General features: G+C 33.4%; 2 protein-coding genes across 2 annotated transcripts; both read left to right on the top strand.

The window, feature by feature from the left end:
* Positions 1-1,407: 1,407 nt before the first annotated feature.
* On the top strand, positions 1,408-4,119 carry LOC144575006 (uncharacterized). Its single transcript, XM_078325121.1, has one exon. The coding sequence runs from the start codon at positions 1,680-1,682 to the stop codon at positions 3,690-3,692; it is 2,013 nt and encodes a 670-aa protein (XP_078181247.1). The 5' UTR covers positions 1,408-1,679; the 3' UTR covers positions 3,693-4,119.
* Positions 4,120-13,061: 8,942 nt separating this feature from the next.
* Positions 13,062-16,165, top strand: LOC144574889 (putative WRKY transcription factor 74). Its single transcript, XM_078324985.1, has 4 exons — positions 13,062-13,325; positions 13,649-14,418; positions 14,692-14,817; positions 15,436-16,165. Exons 2-4 carry the CDS (start codon positions 13,673-13,675, stop codon positions 15,581-15,583), a joined length of 1,020 nt encoding a protein of 339 aa, XP_078181111.1. The 5' UTR covers positions 13,062-13,325; positions 13,649-13,672; the 3' UTR covers positions 15,584-16,165.
* The last annotated feature ends 5,149 nt before the right edge of the window (positions 16,166-21,314 follow it).

The raw sequence follows: 21,314 nt of genomic DNA, 5'->3' as shown, positions 1-21,314 counted from the left end.
GAATTTCGCGGTATGTCAGTTTTGCATATTGATGAAACTGAGCAACCGAAAATTCGTGTTTACGGGTTTTCGTCTTTTTCCCTGTGAATAGTGTTTTTGCATAATTCCGCGGTTTACGGTATTTCTGGCAGAAGAAATAAACCGCTCTCCGGTTAGTCCTGGTGGATAACCGATAGAGGTATCACACGTGTGATACTCCGAGTCGATTCCTTCCCTAGTGAGGCTCTACTCGCTCGGTCTGCATTCCAACTGTGATTTGGAAACAAGGTATAAATATGCTATATTAATCTATTTAATTGGTAAGTAGATTAAAGTTTTAGAAATCAATCATGGAGTAGATCTGTAAAAGGATTAAATTGGGTTTTGATGCCAAAGGAATACTGAAGGTGAACCGCCTTGGAAAGTTTCCTGACATACCCCGTTTAATCCTGAGCTTAAGTTGGTCGTAGAAATTTTTGTTCTACGATCATTCCGCAACTTTAGCCTAAACGGGTTTTTGGTTACAGCACCGTGAAACCCCAACACCTATAGGGTAATTATAAAATCTAAATATATATATTCAATTCAATTTTCAAACCCATAAATATATATATATATTCAATTCAATTTTACGAAAAACAATTTAGTTGTAATTGATTGCATATTTATTTTTATTTTTTATTAAAAATACAATTACATATATATGAAATTAATGAGTTTTTGACGTTTAATTTGTAAAATATAATAAAACTAATTATTATATTAGTAATATCCGTAATTACCCGCTACCGTTTCGTTACCCTATAATATTAATGGGTAATGGTAGGGTATGATAAAGTCAATTTTAATGGGTATGGGTGTGAAAATACCTCCACCCAATCCGTACCGTACCCATTGACACCCCTAAGACCAATCCACTTGGAAGTGGATCTTCACCATTGATACCGATCCACCAAGTATTTTTTTTTTCCTGTGGCCTCTACATTCCAAATATTTCCTTCAACGTCTATCTTTTTATTAAAATAAAATATACTTATGAATCTGAACTATTGAGTCCGATCCATATATTTGGATCTGACTCATTGAGTCAGATCTTTTTATGTTACAATTCAAATACTTTTTTTGTTTATGTACGTACGGATTTAATAATTTCTATAGATAAAAAATATCTGGGGTAAACGGACTCAGATTCACGAACCCCGCTTTAGGCCCTGTTCGACAGTAATTTCAAAAGTACTGTTCATGTAGAAAAAAAATTTACTCAGACAAACAGTAAACTCTAGTTGAAAATTATAATTTTCTGTGCCCGTTCCTATTGCCGAACAGGCCCTAATGACAAATCAAGCCCAATATCCCATGAGTCCGATACCATGTGTTTTCGTTTTATCGTTCAGGCTCAGCAGTCAGCAGCTCACACCTCACACTGCTCACAGCCTTATCCGTTCAACTTCCTCTCTCAGTTGGCGACTTCCTGGCCCTTGCCGCTCGTCCCCGACACTCAACTCGGTTAGTTCTCAGCACCTCCCCGACACGGCGACACTCAGGCACTCCCTCACTCTCTCTCTATTTCCTTGGTAATCGTGGTACTGCACATTGAGAATTTCCCCGACACTCAGACACTCCCTCTTCTGTATTCGTTGCTAAGGCATTAGTTGAATTAAAAGACTATAAGTCTCTGATCAAACCAAATCGGGCTAACTATGTCAACCTCATTTCTTGCCCCCTTCTTCTCAATTTCACCTTTAGCTTCCCAATTATCCCAATCCCAATCTCCATATGCTTCTTGCCGAGGCCTCTGCCTTGTCTGCTATGCGTTGCCCCATTCAAAATCTCAATCCGAGAGAGCAAATCCACGTCGTCGGCCACATTGGAAGGAGGAGAATAGGCGGCGCCGGAAAGCAGATGCCATTTCTAACCAAGAGGCAATTCATCAGTTTGATCAGCTGTTGGGTGCCAAAAACCTCCGTCAAATCAACCAATACCTCAAGGACTACACCAAAACCTCAAGAAACCCTTACCCTACCGTCTTTTCCCTCTTCACCCGCTTAATCCAATCAGAAGGAATTGATCTTAATGAATATACCTACGAAATCTTGATGGATTGTTGTGCACGGATGAATCAGGTCAGCCTAATTTTTGGTTTTCTGGGACGGTATCTCAAAGAGGGTCGCAGAGTTAATAATGCCATAATCTTCAGCCCAATACTCAAAGGCCTCTGTTGGGAGAAAAGAACTGGTGAAGCCATTACTATGGTTCTATACAAAATGCCTAAGCTAGGATATATACCTGATGTAGTCTCCTATAACATTGTTATAAATGGGCTGTGCAAGAATGGTGAAATTGACAAGGCAATGGATATTGTTGATGTCATGATTTCCAAAGGGTATGACCCCAATGTCGTGACATACAACACTCTTATAAAAGGGTTGTGTAAGAATGGTGAAACTGATAAGGCATTAGATTTTGTAGATGTTATGATTTCCAAAGGGTATGACCCTAATGTCGTGACGTATAGTACTCTTATAAATTGGTTGTGCGAGAATGGTGAAATAAACAAGGCAATGGATATTGTAGATGTCATGATTTCCAAAGGGTATGACCCCGATGTCGTGACATACAACACTCTTATAAAAGGGTTGTGCAAGAATGGTGAAACCAATAAGGCATTAGATTTTCTAGATGTTATGATTTCCAAAGGGTATGACCCTAATGTCGTGACGTATAGCACTCTTATAAATTGGTTGTGCGAGAATGGTGAAATAAACAAGGCAATGGATATTATAGATTTCATGGTTTCCAAAGGGCATGAGCCTAATGTCGTGACATACAACACTCTTATAAAAGGGCTGTGCAACAATGGTGAAACCGGTAAGGCATTAGATTTTCTAGATGTTATGATTTCCAAAGGGTATGATCCTAATGTCGTGACGTATACCACTCTTATAAATTGGTTGTGTGAGAATGGTAAAATTGACAAGGCAATGGATATTGTAGATTTCATGGTTTCCAAAGGGCATGAGCCTAATGTCGTGACATACAACACACTTATAAAAGGGTTGTGCAAGAATGGTGAAACTGGTAAGGCATTAGATTTTCTAGATGTTATGATTTCCAAAGGGTATGACCCTAATATTGTGACATATAGCACTCTTGCAAATTGGTTGTGCGAGTATGGTGAAATTGACAAGGCAATGGATATTGTAGATTTCATGGCTTCCAAAGGGCATGAGCCTAATGTCGTGACCTACAACACTCTTATAAAAGGGCTGTGTAACAGTGGTGAAATTAATAAGGCATTAGATTTTCTAGATGTCATGATTTCCAAAGGGTATGACCCTAATATCGTGACGTATACCACTCTTATAAATTGGTTGTGCGAGAACGGTGAAATTGAGAAGGCAATGGATATTGTAGATGTCATGATTTCCAAAGGGAATGAACCTAATGTCGTGACATACAACACTCTTATAAAAGGGTTGTGTAACAATGGTGAAACTGACAAGGCATTAGATTTTCTAGATGTCTTGATTTCCAAAGGGCATGAGCCTGATGCCGTGACCTACAACACTCTTATTGCGGGGTTGTGCAAGAAAGGTGAAATTGAGAAGGCAATGAATTTTCTAGATGTCATGATTTCCAAAGGGCTTGATCCCAATACCATGACCTATTGCACTCTTATTGAGGGGCTGTGCAAGGAGGCTGAAATTCAATAGGCATTGGAAGTTTTGACTTTACATGATTTCTAGAGGCCTTCAGCTCGATGTCTCGTTATGATGGGACCGTGCAAGCGACGTAAAATGAAGAAGGTAATTGGAAAGGCGTGGTGATAAAACAGCCTTGTTGAGAGTGAGAAAATAATTGTTAATTGTATAATTATTGAATGTCGCTCCTTGATTGAAGATTATTAGGAGAAAAAATATTAAGAAATTTGGCGTTGTATTAGCATTGGATGTTGCTCCTTGATTGAAGATAAATTATTTGAATCATGTATTGTCATTGTCCTCACCTATTGGAGTCCATTCAAGCCTATTGGATTTCTTTATAACTTGAATTTACATATTTTTGATATATTGGAGAATTGTTATGTATACTTTTTTGTGGTAATTAATTATAGGAGGATATCAATTTTATTTTCTACAACTTCATGTCACCACATCACTACGTCACTAAATAGAAGTCTTGCATGTTACTTATTTTCTTGTTTTGTTTTGGACTACATGTTACTCAGTAATTTTTTATTAAACTAAACAATAATAAAAAAAAATTCAGCAAAGTGATGATTTTCAAAAATTCTGAAAAAATAGAATTTTTTTTCAAAAAATGTAAAATTTGATCTCCAAGCACATTTTAATATAGATACAAGGGAAGGATGCACGTTAGGAGCACAATAGGGAGGGTGCATTTTAACCCTCATATATATATATATATATATATAGAGAGAGAGAGATGGGCTATGGTGCATTGCAATGCATAGGCCATGGTGTGCATTGGACCATAAATCACCGATTCAAAGTCCAAATGACCGATCCAAACCGTTCATCTTGTTCCCCATATTAATATGTGCTTGGAGACCAAATTTTATATTTTTTGGAATTTTTTTACTATTTATTAAGCCACTTTGAAAATCGCTGATCCAACGGTGACTGTTTGGAACAGTAAAATCAGAAGCCACCGTTGGATCAGCGATTTTCAAAGTGGCTTAATAAATAGTAAAAAATTCCAAAAAATATAAAATTTGGTCTCCAAGCACATATTAATATGGAGAACAAGATGAACGGTTTGGATCGGTCATTTGGACTTTGAATCGGTGATTTATGGTCCAATGCACACCATGGCCTATACATTGCAATGCACCATAGCCCATCTCTCTCTCTCTCTCTATATATATAGGAATATGCTAGCATGCTATGCATAGCATAGAACCCCTCCATGCAACGGCTCGGATTTCGAGTTTTCAAAATCCTAACGGTCGATCCAAACCGTTCATCTTGTTCTCCATATTAATATGTAGGAATAACAGATATGCAAACCCTCCATGCAACGGCCCTTTGGAACTGTTCATCTTGTTCTCCATATGAAAACTCGAAATCCAAGCCGTTGCATGGAGGGGTTCTATGCTATGCATATCATGCTAGCATATTCATATATATATATATATATATATATATATAGAGAGAGAGAGAGAGAGATAGGCTAATGTGCTTTCGGTAGCATATGGGCCGAAATACACACGGTCCAAATTTAAAATTTCAAAATCCAAAAAGTCGATATGAACCGTTCATCTTGTTCTCCATATTAATATGTGCTTGGAAACCAAATTTTACATTTTTCTGAATTTTTTTACTATTTATTAAGCCATTTTGAAAATCGTTGATCCAACGGTTTTACTGTTTTATTAAGCCAAGTGACTTAATAAATAGTAAAAAAATTCAGAAAAATGTAAAATTTGGTCTCCAAGCACATATTAATATGGAGAACAAGATGAACGATTCAGATCGACTTTTTGAATTTTGAAATTTCAAATTTGCACCGTGTGTATTTCAGCCCATATGCTACCGAAAGCATATTAGCCTATCTCTCTCTCTCTATATATATATATATATTTATATTTATAGTACAAAACTATACAAAAACTATATATATCAGATAAATTAATATTGGTCTATCGACTATGTTTGGAGGAGAGAGAAGTGTTATTTGATAGCGTGTTATCCTTTATTACGATACTTTTGAACAAATTTTTTTTAATAAAATGGTTGCTAGCGTTCTTTGCGTGGAAACACTAAACAAAATAATATTTACAATTAGCAAATGATGTGAAACTGTGTGACTACAATTTGTATTTGTGTTTTGTGCCAGTTTCGCAAGTACTTGTTCCCTTGTACCATTTCTGGTCTTATTTATACATGATTACTTCCCTTAACCATAGATTGGTGCTAATTCAGGGCCAGCATTTATACCAGACATATTAACATAAGATGTGTACCAGTCAGATCCGGTATCACTGTGCCAGCATATGCTACCTTCATCTGATGTTACTGTGAAGACCTCATTGATTACTGACCTGTCTAGGTTTGTAAGTATAAAAACCCGGTTCCACCCCTTCGTATCTTGTGTGGACCCCGTTGACCTCCTGAAACTTTCCACAGCCCCTTATTGTCACTGATATATATTTCATTTTTCTCATCTAATTTGTGCTGGTACATTTTGTGAAAAAGATTGTGCGGGTATATTTTTTGAAAAAGATTGTGCGGGTATATATATTGGAGTATTATTTATAGGGAATGACTAACAGTACCTCCATATCAGTCTCCTAAACGTCCTCGCACTAAAAGACAAACAACTTTTGACAGGGAATCACTAACTGACTCCAACATCTGATATGGGGGTATTTATACTCTGAGTTAATAGTCAAAACGTATAGTATTAGTATTCATACTTATTATCAAAACAATTCGTCATATGTAAACATAAGCTGGAGGGAACCAGTAATGACCAGGGGGACCGCTGACGTCTTGTGACAGCCTGGATTGGGGACCGCAACCGTCTGAAAAGGACATTTGTCAAGATTGGGGACCATTACAGCGAATCTATATATTATTCATATCTAATTAAAGAAGTATTCATATCTAAACAAATGAAGTATTCATACTAACGATTATGAAATATTCATACATGTTTGAAATAATTTATACAATTCAAAGTCAGACCCTTCTTCTTGAACACCTCTTCTAAGAAATATTCATATCTAACTAATGAAGTATTCATACATGTTTGAAATAATTTATACAATTCAAAGTTAGACCCTTCTTCTTGAACACCTCTTCTAAGAAATATTCATATCTAATAACATGAATGCATATCTAACAAACGAAGTGTTCATATCTAACAAATGAAGTATTCATACATGTTTGAAGTAATTTATACAATTCAAAATTCAAAAGTCAGATCCATCTCTCTCACCTCACCTCTTCCAAGAAGTATTCATATCTAACATGAAGTATTCATATCTAACAAATGAAGTATTCATATCTAACTAATAAAGTATTCATATGTTCCACTGTGACAACCTTCGCTGGGCTAGCATGGACCCCCTCCAATGGTGCACCACTCTCTCCTCACCGGATCTCAACAGTGCATCATGCTCTCCTTGTCGGATCTCGACGATATACCACGCTCTCCTCGCCGGATCTCGACGGTGCACCACGCCGAGAAAGAGAAGAGGCGGAGGCCGTGAAGAGCGTGAATATGATTTTGTTTTTTTGTTGATCGGAAGAGAGAGGAGTCAAACACATTTGACTTTGCATATTAATGACAATAGGTTGTTAGAGGGACTAATAGGGAACTAATTAGCGGGAACTAAAATCTTTACTCTTATTTATAACAAATAACCACCGGTTTCATGTCATGCATTTCCCATTTGGAAAATTAGTTTGAAAGTTCCTGCTATGGTCCATAAATATTACATCCTATGTCAGTGTTATTGGATCCTACTACTGTTTTAAGTACAATGGAAAGGGCTACATAAATTTTACATTGGTAGAGGACTTGCAATAATTATTATTTTTTATAAAAAAATCTTCTATCAACATTTGGGACCAAAAAATCTTCTTAACATTTCTGATCTTATCCAAATTTGGGACCAAAAAATAATCATGTAATACCTTCAGTTGATTTCAGATTTTTTTTCCAAATCCATGATTATTTGTGTACCTTAGGTGACATGATGATTTTTTTGTTTAGATCCGAATCATCCAATCGGAATCCGTACAAATATTAAAGAAGTCCCTATTAAAACTCTTAGGTAACATAATATTTTCTGTTTAGATCTGGACCATCCTTTGTCTGGGCCTCTGCGGGCAATGGGCATATCCCAAAAGGCATAATTTTATTATTTTTGGACCAAAGATTTATTTTGTTGTCCCCGTAGGATTGTAGGAAGGGGAATTCAGATATACTTTTCCGTAGGAAGGGCAGATATGCAAACCTATCAATTTTCAATTGGAAAAGACTTTGCATATTGGGCCTAATGGGCCCCATGCAAAAGTAAATCAGAATCTTGTAATATCAAGCTGTATTCTATAGAAAGGACTTTATTTTGTCATGCAGAAACTTTTACATCTTTTTTTGCCAAGCCAGAAATTTTGAACAAGATTTTTGAATTATCTGTTAGGCAGTCCTCTTTAGCTAGAAATTTTTGAATTTTGAACAAGACTTTGCATATTTTTTTGACCATTTAACTCTTCATTATCTGTTGGGCAGTCCTCTTTTAGCTTCCTTTATTTCTTAATCCTATTTAATCTCATCCAACGAGATCTCCTTAATTAGTACAGATTATCTGTTGGGCAATTTGGGATTTCTTTTTTAGACGCTTCTACCCAGGTTCTTAAGGAGCAGCTCAGTGTTTATTATTTTTTAATGTTCTCTCATTTGACATATCCATTTTGATAGGCATTCCGTATTCCCCCGTTTCTTATCTCTCATTTCTTCAAGAGATTTTTTTTTTTTTTTTTTTTTTTTTTGCATAATTTCGTCCAACTTTTTTGCTTTTTAACTATATTCTCAAATAACATGCCATTTTCTCAAGTATTAGGACTAAACAAGTTATTCCCTTGCCGAACACCAATTCATTTATAAAATAAAGACATGACTGAGAGAAAATAAAATATATACATTTGAACCCTCACACTAAAATTGATATTTTAAATATTAATCATGAAATCAACTACCACCCCACATCCCGGGAATAAACATGTGAAGAAAAAATAACAGACTCAACAATTTCAACATGTTACCTTGATTTTATTTTCTGATCTTATTCAATATACATTATACAGTACAAAAGGTTCACCTTATAAAATGCGCACGCCTTTACAATTTATGTTGGTCAACGCAATTGCCAACTCATATCATATATTCATATGTATCCAATAATATGATATTTCTCACTAAAGATCGACATTTCCAACCATATATATACTATTTAGATTAGATATAATTGATCCGTGCATTGACTTATTTGCATGCGCTGCATGAATTAAACTCCAACGGTATATAACTAATTAATTGGTACCCTTTTTTTTAAGGTAAAAGTAAAACAGTAGGTAGGTAGGTAGGTATATTATTATTATTAGTAGAATAAAAAATCGACAAACAGAAATAATGCCTGCTCTATGATCTGCCAGGTATATTTTGGTTACTCGCGCGTTGTATATTCTGGCAATATATTTATATATTCTACTCTAATTAGAATTGTGAGTTTGTGACTGTGTATATATGTATGTATAAAATAAATATGTAGTCATGCTTCAAAGATGCTTCATTTAATTTATCAGCTCGGATTCATAGCATAGGGCATGCTCATGCTCATGCATGCTTTCAAAATTTTAAAATTTGGTGAATAAGAGAAAAGAAACATATTTTTCTATTTTTAGATGAATTGTGGTGAAGTTTTGATGCAACAGAAGGTAAATGTATTTATTTGTTTAAATTATATCTAGTAAATGTATTTTTTTCCATTTTTCTCATTTTCTTTTCCTATTTTTCGGAACTTGACAATAGATGCTTATCATTCAGATATGTTAGCTGCCCGTTGTACAGTGAATGACTGCACGGTTGTATGCATGGATGAGGTTACAAAATATCCGGAGAAGATGGGAAACAAATCATGTGAAGTGTGAAACTGTGAACCCCAGCAGTCTAGAAAGAAAAGAAATTTCTTTATAGAGGCCCGTGGCCCCGTGCCCCGTGCCCCGTGCCACCTAAACAAAAACGGTCAACGCAGTAACGGATCAGTGGTCCCACTTATAGTGACAGCGATTTAAACTCTTCTGTACTACTAATAATTGCACAATGTTACAATTGGAGACTGTTTAATCGACTTAACAAAATAATGAAGTTTGTATCTTTGAAATAACTGCAATTTATTTAAAATGTGCCATATTCAATTTGAAACCTATATGTAATGCACAAGACAATATTAATTGGAAATGGATTTCTTTGATATTAGTGCTTTAAAATTTTGAACGGTTCAGATTTTTCAAAAATTAAGATATCTGAAAGATGAGAATTTGGATAACAGAGAATAAGAAAACCGTTGAAATAACAGAGATGCAGTATCTGGCGCATGTTTACCTTACTGTGCTGTCTGCCTGTCTCTCTGTCTCTCTGTCCAGTGTACCAGGCTACCAGCTCTAGAGAGAGAGAGAGACTCCAAATCTCCAATGCGCATCTGAGACTTGGAAAGTTTCAAAGCAGAGGTGGGGGACCACTTTTGCAATTTACCCTTCACTAGTATTGACTTTTGTAAATTTATAATTCCCCATGCAGTATTAAATGATATGTTGCATGTGTGATAAACTGAACTGATAATACAGAAAATGGACAAATTGCAATAGACTCCTTCATCTTCTTTTATTCGTATCACAATTCCTAACCAACTTCTTAATTCCCAAATTTTTATTAATACCCAAAAATATTATAAAATTACAAAATATATCCACTTTTATGTGGGAATTTGAAATATGCCCCTTTCAGTGACTAAATAACCAGACAAAGCCTCTCTTTCCAGTTTATTTAGTCACCGAAAGGTGAAAATTTTGAAATCCCACAAAAACGTGGGTAGATTGCGTAATTTATAATATTTTTGGGTATTAATAAAAATTTTGGTCTTAATTCCTTGCTAGATGGATGAATATTAATACGAACATAATATTTAATACAATACAGATATGACGATACAGTTTTTATTTATTTATGTTACAAATATACAATATTATAGGTGTTTTATATATGTTTGTTCTCTTGTTTTTAACTCTTTATACATAAAATTATTATATTTTATTTGAAAAATCTAACATAATTTATTATCTCTTTTTAATAAATAAGAACACATAAATAAAATAAAATATGTATATCTTAAATATAAGTGTTAAATAAAAGATACCGCAGTGTTAAAAAATGCACAAATTTGCAAAACTAATTGACTGGTAAAGAAATAATTAATCTGGTCAAATTAAATTTACGTTTTAAACCTTCCAAACTCTTAAAATAGGTTTCAAACCAAGAAACTTAATCTCCAGCACGTCCTTAAAATAAAGATTGGATTATTAAAAAAATAAAAATAAATCATTCTTAACAAACGGGGACGAGTTCCAATGGCAGGTTTTGGTTGCACAAATCTCGCAGAAACATGAATTTAATAAAAATAGCAACGACTGAATTTTACTGAAGATTTATTAAATGCTAGAGAGTAGAATACGGACCTATAAGCGAATGGTGGTTCAGCTTTTATTTATTTTATTTGTACGAAATTTAAAAATTGGCAAATTCAGACTGGTTACATTCAAATCGAGCATGATCAGAACAGCTTTTCCAAATCAACTTTCTATATTAAAATAAAACAACAGGCTTAACTTAACTTGTTCTAGGCCTAAACCCTAAAGAGTAAAGAGAAAAAAAAAAAGTCATGCTTCAAAAATTCAAATAAAAATATAATCTATGCAGTTTGGTTTAAGCTTTTAAATAATATGTTTAACGACATTTAACGAGAGGATGATTATATAACAGCTTATCAATTAAATTCTAGAAGTAGAATATTTTTGTAAAATTTGCTAGGTATTTTTTTATTTTCAGGCACTCATTTAAAAACATTTTTTATTTTTTTGAGGTAAAGAGTACCAAATTAGTGACATCCGTGTTTCTTATTTTCTTGCTAGAAAGTTGAGACTCTGTTTTTATAATCTTATAAAATAAAGTTTAGTTTGAAATCTAATACTATAGCCGTGATATATATTATTGGCACATTAAGTCTATAAAATATAAAAAGAATCTTTATATGTTTCACCGTAAATCAAGTGACTTAAAATTTTAACTATTCGAAAATAACGGTCCATCATCAACTAAAATTGTATGAGATTTGATTGTATTTTGCATTAGATGGGTAACATATCTATAAAATTACTTTTAATTTCTAAATTTATTTGATTTTTTTTATAATCCATTCTAAAAACTGTAAAGATTTTCAAAATAACCATTATCAATATCAAGTAATTCCTCGAACACAAAATAACAACAAAAGTAAAGCCCATGAGAATCTAAATTTTAAATTATGAAGGGTTCATTTGCAAATGAAGCAGAGCTTGATTTTGGGGTCCAGATTAAAATTCTGACCTTTCTCTGAAATAAATTTATTAATACAACAAATCCTATTTTTTAGGGAGCTATATTCGAAGAATCTAATTCTCTTGTACCCATCAAAACTTTTAAAGTTGTTAAATTTCCATCAAATTTTAAAAAATGCTCGTTTATCCGTCCAAATCAAATAACAGAAATAAAAAGTAGCAGAAAAAAGCAACAAAACAAATAAAAAGAAACCACATGGAAAATAAATTAACAATTGGAACTATAAATATTTCAGGCTAAATCAAAAGGGTTTATTTGTTTATTCCAAACCTAAGGGCCTGTTCGGCCCACTATCGAGAATTGGTGTAGGTATAGAAATTGAACTGCTTTTTACTGTTTATGTGAGAAAAAAAAATTCAGTTACCCTAAAGGAATTAGTACTGAAAATTCCCTATTCATTCTTTATTTAATTTAAAGAGAAATGATTATCTGTTATAAAAAGAAGGACAAAATAAAAACTATAATATTTCATGGTAAATCATATAATTTTCAATAATAGTATCTTTGTAGATTGAGAATAGAGAAAATAATTTGGATTCGGCGCTGGACTATTTTTTAAGTTTGAGCAGGGTAAATAACCAATTTAGAAAAACAATTGGGTATAAGCGTAATTTTCCCATAATTAACAACACATACTTGACGTTTTGGCCAGATCTTCTTAAGTAACTGAAATATTTAGTTTAGATCTTGACCGTCAGATCAGAAACCGGGCCAATCTAATCTAATAATAAATATTGTATTACCTTAGATGATATGAATTCCTTGACGCTACCCCGATTTGATCATCAAATACATGATACATCCAACTTAAGAATCAGTCGCAGTCGCAGTCGCACACAAACTTGTAAAGAAGTATCCGCGTAAAATTGAGTGTTCTTTCGCCCAAAACCTAAACCCAGCCACACGGACACGGTCACACGGTAGGGAAAATCGCGCAAAAATTGAATCGGGGGCTGTCGATAGAAAGATTTTCCAAACCACGGTGGCAAGTGGCAACGCAACAATGGAGTAACTATTGCTTGCTACGGTAGGAGGTACTAAATTTAAGCAAGGAACTTCACAAGCTCATACTTCACGCTACCCCCTCGCTCCGTCTCTGATGATCTGATCAAGGCTATCCTTTGAGATACAAGTGCAAGTACGTTCGATCATTCCACCTGTTGGTAAGTTTTCTTCTTCTGCTATCTTTTGATATTTTGAAATTTTCTGTCTGATTGATGCTAAAATTTGAGACAGAACCAGGAACCTCCCATGAATTTACTGATTTTCGTCTTCTCAGTTTGATAATGATTCATAATTCTAACATTGTGCAATTTTTACCCTCAGAGTTTATAGATTTCTGTCAAACGAGCAATATCGTTTTGACCTAAGTAGAAATGGCCATCAAAATCCAAAATTATATGTTTATCCGATTTTTTTAGCTATTCTTATTATTGAAATTCTGAAATTTCATGTTTAATTTGAAGTCAAAATTTAAAAACTGCAGTCTGTTAATGCCATCAATTTTGAGATGGAAGGGGTTGAAGAGGCAAATCAAGTGGCCATAAACAGTTGCCATAGAGTTCTAAGCCTTCTCTCCCAGCCCAAAAATCAACTCCAGTTTAGGCAAATAGCGCTAGAGACTGGAGAGTCTGTTTCTAGGTTCAACAAAGTTGTTTTTCTTCTGAGCAAGAATAAGGGCCATGCGAGATCAAAAACAGAGAATAGGAAGAACAGAAGCCTACCTCAAATAAACCCTAATTGCCTGTTAGACCACCCGGTTTTGTCCAATTTTGGCCAATTTGTTCCCAATTCGGATCCCTCCCCATCAAATTCCTTCCAGTTTTATCCAAAAAGCAAATGTTCAATTGATTCGGGCTCTAGTTCTTTAGCGAGGACTGCAAGTACACCGAAATTCAACAAAAATATATTTTTAGAATCCCCGATTCTTGAAATAGATCCCTCTTCTTCTTCGGTTAATCAAAATCATCAAATTACACCACAGTCCAGTAAACCAAAATCAACCCATTTTCAATTCAAAGATGAACGGAGCAAAACTAGTGAGATTAACATAGATTTTGAGAACTTTTCAATACCAAACTCGGTATATTCTTCACTTAGTGTGGATGGAAGTGGATTTCAGCTCATAAGTGGGGCCCAGTCATCCGACCTTGTCAGCCCTCGGCTACCTCCTTTTAAGAGAAAGTGCCATGAAAAGGGGGAAAATGGGGAAGGTAAATGTGGAACCAGCGGAAAATGTCATTGTGCCAAAAAGAGGTATTATTTTGCAAATTCCCTACTTACTTAGTTTTATGGGATTTTTTATACGAGTTAAAGAACATATTTTATAGCCTATTGGCTATCTTTCTTTTAATATTTCATTTTGCAATATTCCATTGCATAGACCAGTGGTGCTTTCAGTTGCGCTTCAATTGGTTGAGATATATTTTAGCATCAATTTTTGAAAGCATAATAATTGCATTCTAAATCTATTATTTATATATGTTTGATAATGTCTTTTATTTTGCTTTCTTTTTATTTCATTTACAGGAAACATAGAGTGAAAAACACAGTTAAAGTCCCTGCTATTAGTGACAAAATTGCAGATATACCCCCTGATGATTACTCGTGGAGAAAATACGGCCAAAAGCCAATTAAGGGCTCGCCTCATCCCAGGTAAACCTTTTATTTATGTTATTTGACATCTTGCAATTATGATTATATTTAGAATATTAATATTAATTAACTACATAGTGAGCTTTTAAAATTTCATGCCCTTGGTTATTTTAAATAACTTTGCCTAGAATTTTATATGATTACTTTCACAATTATTGAAAAAAATAAATCTAGTACTCGCATATGAATTGACAAAATGCATTGTCTAAGTGTTATTCCATTCAACATTTGAAGGTGTCTTTGTTCTCTCAGATCTTCTCCCTAGGTTTTCTTCCTTAATTAATTTCCAGTTGTGTAGTAACAAATAAAAAGGTCAAAGCTGAATATGCAGATATGATATATATTTTTACAGTTGCCATATTTAATATGTACAGCCATGTAAGGTTTGAGCATCTGTTCTTATGAATTCCCCTTTAGTGATCTGTTTTGTGAAGTATTATAGTGCTGGGCGTTCTTTATTCTCTGTCATTTTTTAGTTTTCATTTTTTGGGCTAAATTATTTTTCTTTCTGGGAGGATGATTTAATTTTGATCAGTGAGAAAGTTTTTATTGGTTGTTTTTTTATCCAATGCAAAGTAATTATCTGTTGTAGTGTAAAGTAATTATTTTTATTTCCAGGGGCTACTACAAATGCAGCGGAGTTAAAGGATGCCCAGCGAAAAAGCACGTAGAGAGATGCTTAGATGACTCTGCCATGCTTATTGTAACGTATGAAGGCGAGCACAACCATCCAAAGCTTTTAAACCAACCCACACAAACAACATAGAAAACCTGATTCCTTTTCAAATTGTAAATTTGATCCCTCATTGGTCGCTTTGCTATCATCTGCTTTTCCAAGATAGAAAGAAAGTTTACTATGCTGTACAAAATCTCAATAGTTTATCTCACATACCCTGCAAGCAAAGAAATATCTCACAAATTGGATTACCAGAACTACCCCCTCTGATTTAGCTAGAAACATAAGTGAAGGAAATAGCTAGACATCTTTTGGAGAGAAGTGAAATGCATGAGCTCTGATAATTTGAGATTTTGGATGGGTATCTATAGAAATTTTCCCCAACTATTTTCATGGACTGTAGACCAGTTCTCTGGTGTGGAGATATACTTTTCAGTGTGCTATAAAGAAAAGCAAGTAGAGAAATTAGACCATTTGTTGTCTTATTTGGTTTCTAAAACTTTTAGAAAAGAGTCAAGTTTGTCTCATTTATGGTTGATAGCATGAATAGCATGTCAAGAGAAATATGAGTCGGTAGATACATTTTTTGTTTTATATTTGTTTTGTTTTTGAGGGCTTGTAAATTCTGTAACTTTAAGATATTGAGTCGAATTTATTAAAAAAGAAGAAGAAGAGAGGTTGAGTTGCATTTCATTTTTACTTCATTTTTTTCACAATTTGCAATGAGATATACGATCGGATTAAAATTGGCAGTGCAGTTTCCAGCTGGGTTCTAACATTTTTGGTGGCCGTTTTTATTGATGTTTTTGAGGGTTCAAATTTGAAATTCCAAATCTCTTTAAAATAAGCTTATAATCTCGCAAGGAGAAAAGGGTCGCATGTTCAGGAGCCTTGACAATTTATTCAATTGGAAGGAATGTAGCAAATCGGTTGATGACACAGAGAGAGAGAGTAATAAACTAATTTAATGCCGACCTTAATTTTTTTTATTTTAAATAGCATTATTCATCGTCACTTTCAAGGTAGGTAGTTGTGTGTTGATGAAATTTTTAAATGAGGGTCAACTCCTCCAAGTTGGAATTTATTGGTTTTTGAAGTAGAGAATGTGCAATGGCAGGCGGCCGCTCAACCCCAACAATATAATAAAGAAAAGATAAACAATAAATGCAATTAGAAAAGGACACTGGATCTAAAAGCTTATATTGGAGTGTTCTTGCGAAATCTATATTCATTCGTATGCAACTTCTTGTTGATAACATAATAGGGAGTTCTTCCCCCAGTCCTTGGAAAGATTGATTATTGTAATCCACCACCATTTTGTTTTTCAAGGTTTTCTTCATTAACATCCGGTTCAACAGTTCAAGGCTCCCAAATTTGTTTCTCTAATCTCAAGACAATCACTAAACTATAAACAAATATTTAGCATTTTATAATAAACTTAAAAAAAAATTAATTGAATTTCAGTATGCATGATTAAAGTTTTTGAAATCATATAGTTAGGCACCTTTTAGTTTGGTTGTAGATCTGCCCTGAATGCTTACCTGTTCAATTTGTTGAACTCAAAAATTATTATTATCAGGCTATTAAATGGTAAATGGTACTTTTTACTACTTTAGTCATGTTCAATTTGCGTTTTTTTTTTAATATAATAACATTTATTTTTGTGTTCATTTCATTTTTTTTTTGTCAATCCAGCACAGACGATACGATAACATCTTGTATATATAAAAAAAGGATTAATTTGAATGCCTATGGCTCCATAAACAAATCCATTACACGTACATAAGTATTGACAATAATTTTTTTTAATAATTATATCATTCCCCTCACCCCATCCCCCATTTACACCCCCTGTTCGGTTTTGACTGTTCAAACCCATTGACTAATTACGTTGGAGTTTTGACTGTTCAAACTCATTTATATGCTTAAGGTGCGGAAAGAGTAAAACAAAACTTTTACATCTACCTTAAGCTACGGATTAAACGAATCAAGAAGATTCGTTTAATCCTATTTACAGATCTACTCCATAATTGATTTTCTAAAACATTAAATCTATTTATCAATTAAATAGATTAATATAACATGTTTATACCTTGTTTCCAAATCACAGTTGGAATGCAGACCGAGCGAGTAGAGCCTCACCAGGGAAGGAATCGACTCGGAGTATCACACGTGTGATACCTCTATTGGTTATCCACCAGGACTAACCAGAGAGCGGTTTATTTCTTTTGCCAGAAATACTATAAACCGCAGTATTCTGCAAAAACACTATTCACCGAAAAATTCGTTTTAATCAGATTTGCTAATTAAACCAAATCTGCAATACCGCAAAAATTCGGTAAAACACTATTCACCGATCGAAAAACCGTAAACAGAGAAAGAGAGAATTCCAATTAACGAAGTAATCAGATTAACACGTGAATTAGTGGTTTTTCTCTCTAACCCTCACCCCTCTATTTATAGGCAAATGAGGAGGTTCGCCAAAAGACCAAAATACCCCCGTACTTGACAAAATTACATTTTTGCCCTTTTGTGGCGGTTTTGGATGAGGCATCCAATTTGGATTTTGCTATTTCATATTGGTTGGATTTGTTTAATGGATTCTAAACCCATTAACCCAAAGGAATAGTAAATAGTAACTATCCAAATCAAATATGTATAATTGTCATGTACAATTATATTCGTTTGCGGTTTTCGTTTGGTAATTTTTATACAACATGTCAAACACGTTTATAAACAAACCTGTGTTTCTGTTTGTCATTCTAAACGACGTACAATTAATTATAATTAATTATACCAAGTATAACTAATTATAACCATTAGTTTTTGCTTTGTCATTTTTAACATGACAAATATAATTTAATTATAACACGTATAATTAATTATAACCATCTTAATATTGATCATAACCAATTTATAATCAATCACAATAAGATTCTCCGATTAACTCCTATATGGTGTGACCCAATAGGATCTGTGTTATGTTGGTAAATATAATTAAAACTGTTTTAACTTCTATAATCATAGGAGGCATCTGGCAGTATACACTATGACCATCCAATTACACAGATGATGCTGTACTGTATAATATCACGATCCAGTAAACAATTTACTTGTGTCTGTTCTTCTGTCTCATAGCTATCAGATCAGTTTCAAGGTAGATGTGTGTCATCCTTGCTAACTGTATCTTTTCTTGATCTTGAGTAGATTATTAAATATAATTACTCTTGTAATTATACCGCATGCAGATAATCTAACTCTACCAAGGGGCCCAGTGATGCTATAGCTCGTATAGAGATACGAGGGACAAATAGTATTCTTGGCAGACTATCACTTCCTCAGCTAAGCTATACATATGGAAATGCTATCGTTATGACTGCTTTTTACGGACAGCGTTAGATAACACTCACACATACATATTTCTTAGTGAGAACGATAAATACCTCATACTATAGAACTTGACACTGAATGAAAACATAAATGACACGAACACAATTCTATTTAATGTTTCATTCGGGGTCTGTCAAATACCATGTTCCTAGAACATGTATCTATGTGATTAAAATGACATCTCGTGTCAGGTGGTTTGTAAAACTTAACCATCTTTTAATCCACATGCTAACCTTATCGCGGTAATTAGTGTTCCTGCTAATTACCTTGGTCAGTGACTTTTAAGAGTATATATTATCTATATTTATGGAGTTTCACAATTTCAGTCATGAACTCGAAATGATCCATAATTTCAATAATACTCAAGGCAACAAAATGATATATATAAATAAACATTCAATTCATGAACAAAGCTTTATGATAATTTATCGTATTATTGACTTCTAGATTATTACAAACTAACACCCCCCTCACCCACCCACCCACCCACCCACCCACTCTCTCTCATTCTCAAAATTAACTTCCTTAACTACCTTTTATCTCCCCATTAATTATGCTAATAATTTTCATTTATCTCCACATTAATTATATTGTCATCTAATAACAATCTCCGCTAATAAATGTTTATATGTTTATTGATGTTCAAGGAAATATTTATCATTATTTCTGACAAATATTTATCATTATTTCTGACAAATATTTATCATAATGTCTGAAAAGTATTTATCATTGTCTCTTAAATGAAGATACATTGATTTGATTAAACATTACTTATTGATAAGTTCAAGAAATTATTTATCGTTGTTTCTGAGAAGTATTTATTCTTGTTTTTAAGAAGTATTTATCATGTAGCATTAATTATTGACAAGTTCAAGAACAAAGTATTCATTTTTGTATTGTCAAGTATTTATCCATGTAACGTAAAATATTAATCTAATCTAGATGTTTTACTGAAAGTTGCAATTAAAATGTTTATCTGTTTATTGATGTTCAAGAAAGTATTCATCATTGTTTCGGCAAGCATTTATGATTATATCTGAGAAGTATTTATTATTGGGTGTGGGGATTGTTTATTTAATAGTCCTCAGTTGCGGGGGATGATAGAAAAAGAAATTGTGGGGGGATAACTGACAAATATTTATTATTGGGTGAGGGATTGTTTATTTAATAGTCCTCAGTTGTGGGGGGATGATAGAAAAAAATAAATAAATATATTTTGTGAGGGGATAAATGATGGATTGATTTATTCTTTCATAAATAAAGATCATTGCATAGTGATCAATACTTTCTTGAATTCAACATAAATACTTCGATGCTTTAAATTAAACACTAGCAGTTTATTTATGATTGAGCAATACCTCCATGATTATTTTGAAAATTTCTGCAGAGATAAATGGAGGGTGAGAAGTGCGGGGTTAATTATCAGCTTCCTAAAAAATTATAGTTCAAATAACAAGAAAAAATTGCTCAATGTGATCTATATTACTTCAGTTTGATATAAAAAAAATTATCAACTCTACGATAGCAATGAAGAATTTTAAAAAAATAATATCTAAAATTTATTATCGATGCCAGACATTCTACAATATTTAACATTTTAACACAAGTTTTTGAGTCATTAAGATATTTAAAATGAAGTCGAACGGGAGAGAACCTCCGACATAGCAATATTTTTTCCTCTCTTTTGTCTCTACCTCTTCAAAGGAAAAGGAGAATAAAGGAGATAAGTAAGAGCATAGCTGAGAGCACGGTATCATTAGAGTTCGGAGTGTAGCGTTTCTATTTCCATTTCATGGAGATGAGCAGATCCAGCTATTGGAGCGCAACGACTATTAAACGAAAGTAGATCCAGTCGTAGAACGAGATAGGAAATGAAGTAATAGAGTGTTTAAGATCCAGCTATTGGAGCGCGACGACTATTAAACGAAAGTAGATCCAGTGGTAGAACGAGATAGGAAATGAAGTAATAGAGTGTTTAAGTGCATGTATAAATAAGTATGATTAATTGGTTACAATAATTTAGATGATTTCATGATAATAAATAAATTTAAATCTAGAAAGAAGGGTCATTTGACTCGTTATAATATATTTTTTTATAAATTAAATTGTTAGTAAGTATTTAAAATTATTAACCTTTAAATTTTTTTTTGTAGTCTAGATCTTTGAACCTTTTTCAAGAAAAATTAGATAAGATTTATAGACAACTAGTTATAATAAATTTTGAGGCTGGCCAAATTTAATTTGCACGATCTAAATATTAACATAATAAAAATAATAAAAATAAAACAGAGGAATAAAGTACGATGAAAGGATCAATCGAACCTTAGACAACTTGAATTATTATATAAATGAAAAAAAAGTTGTATAATACTATGGGCTGGCCTAATACAGGGGAGATGGATTCAATTTATACAGATAATTTAAATAAATA

Source organism: Carex rostrata, chromosome 23, assembly GCF_964058835.1.
Source record: "Carex rostrata chromosome 23, lpCarRost1.2, whole genome shotgun sequence".
NCBI lineage: Eukaryota > Viridiplantae > Streptophyta > Magnoliopsida > Poales > Cyperaceae > Carex > Carex rostrata.
The sequence above is the reverse complement of the archived record's forward strand: the minus strand, read 5'-3'. Positions and strand labels throughout refer to the sequence as shown.

What these genes read in the sequence shown, in the direction of transcription:
- LOC144575006 (XM_078325121.1), top strand. Translation starts at nt 1,680, where the DNA reads ATGTCAACCTCATTTCTTGCCCCCTTCTTCTCAATTTCACCTTTAGCT.
- LOC144574889 (XM_078324985.1), top strand. Translation starts at nt 13,673, where the DNA reads ATGGAAGGGGTTGAAGAGGCAAATCAAGTGGCCATAAACAGTTGCCAT. An exon ending in TGTCATTGTGCCAAAAAGAG is followed by an intron (nt 14,419 to 14,691) that starts GTATTATTTTGC and finishes TTTCATTTACAG; the next exon opens with GAAACATAGAGTGAAAAACA. An exon ending in AAGGGCTCGCCTCATCCCAG is followed by an intron (nt 14,818 to 15,435) that starts GTAAACCTTTTA and finishes TTTTATTTCCAG; the next exon opens with GGGCTACTACAAATGCAGCG.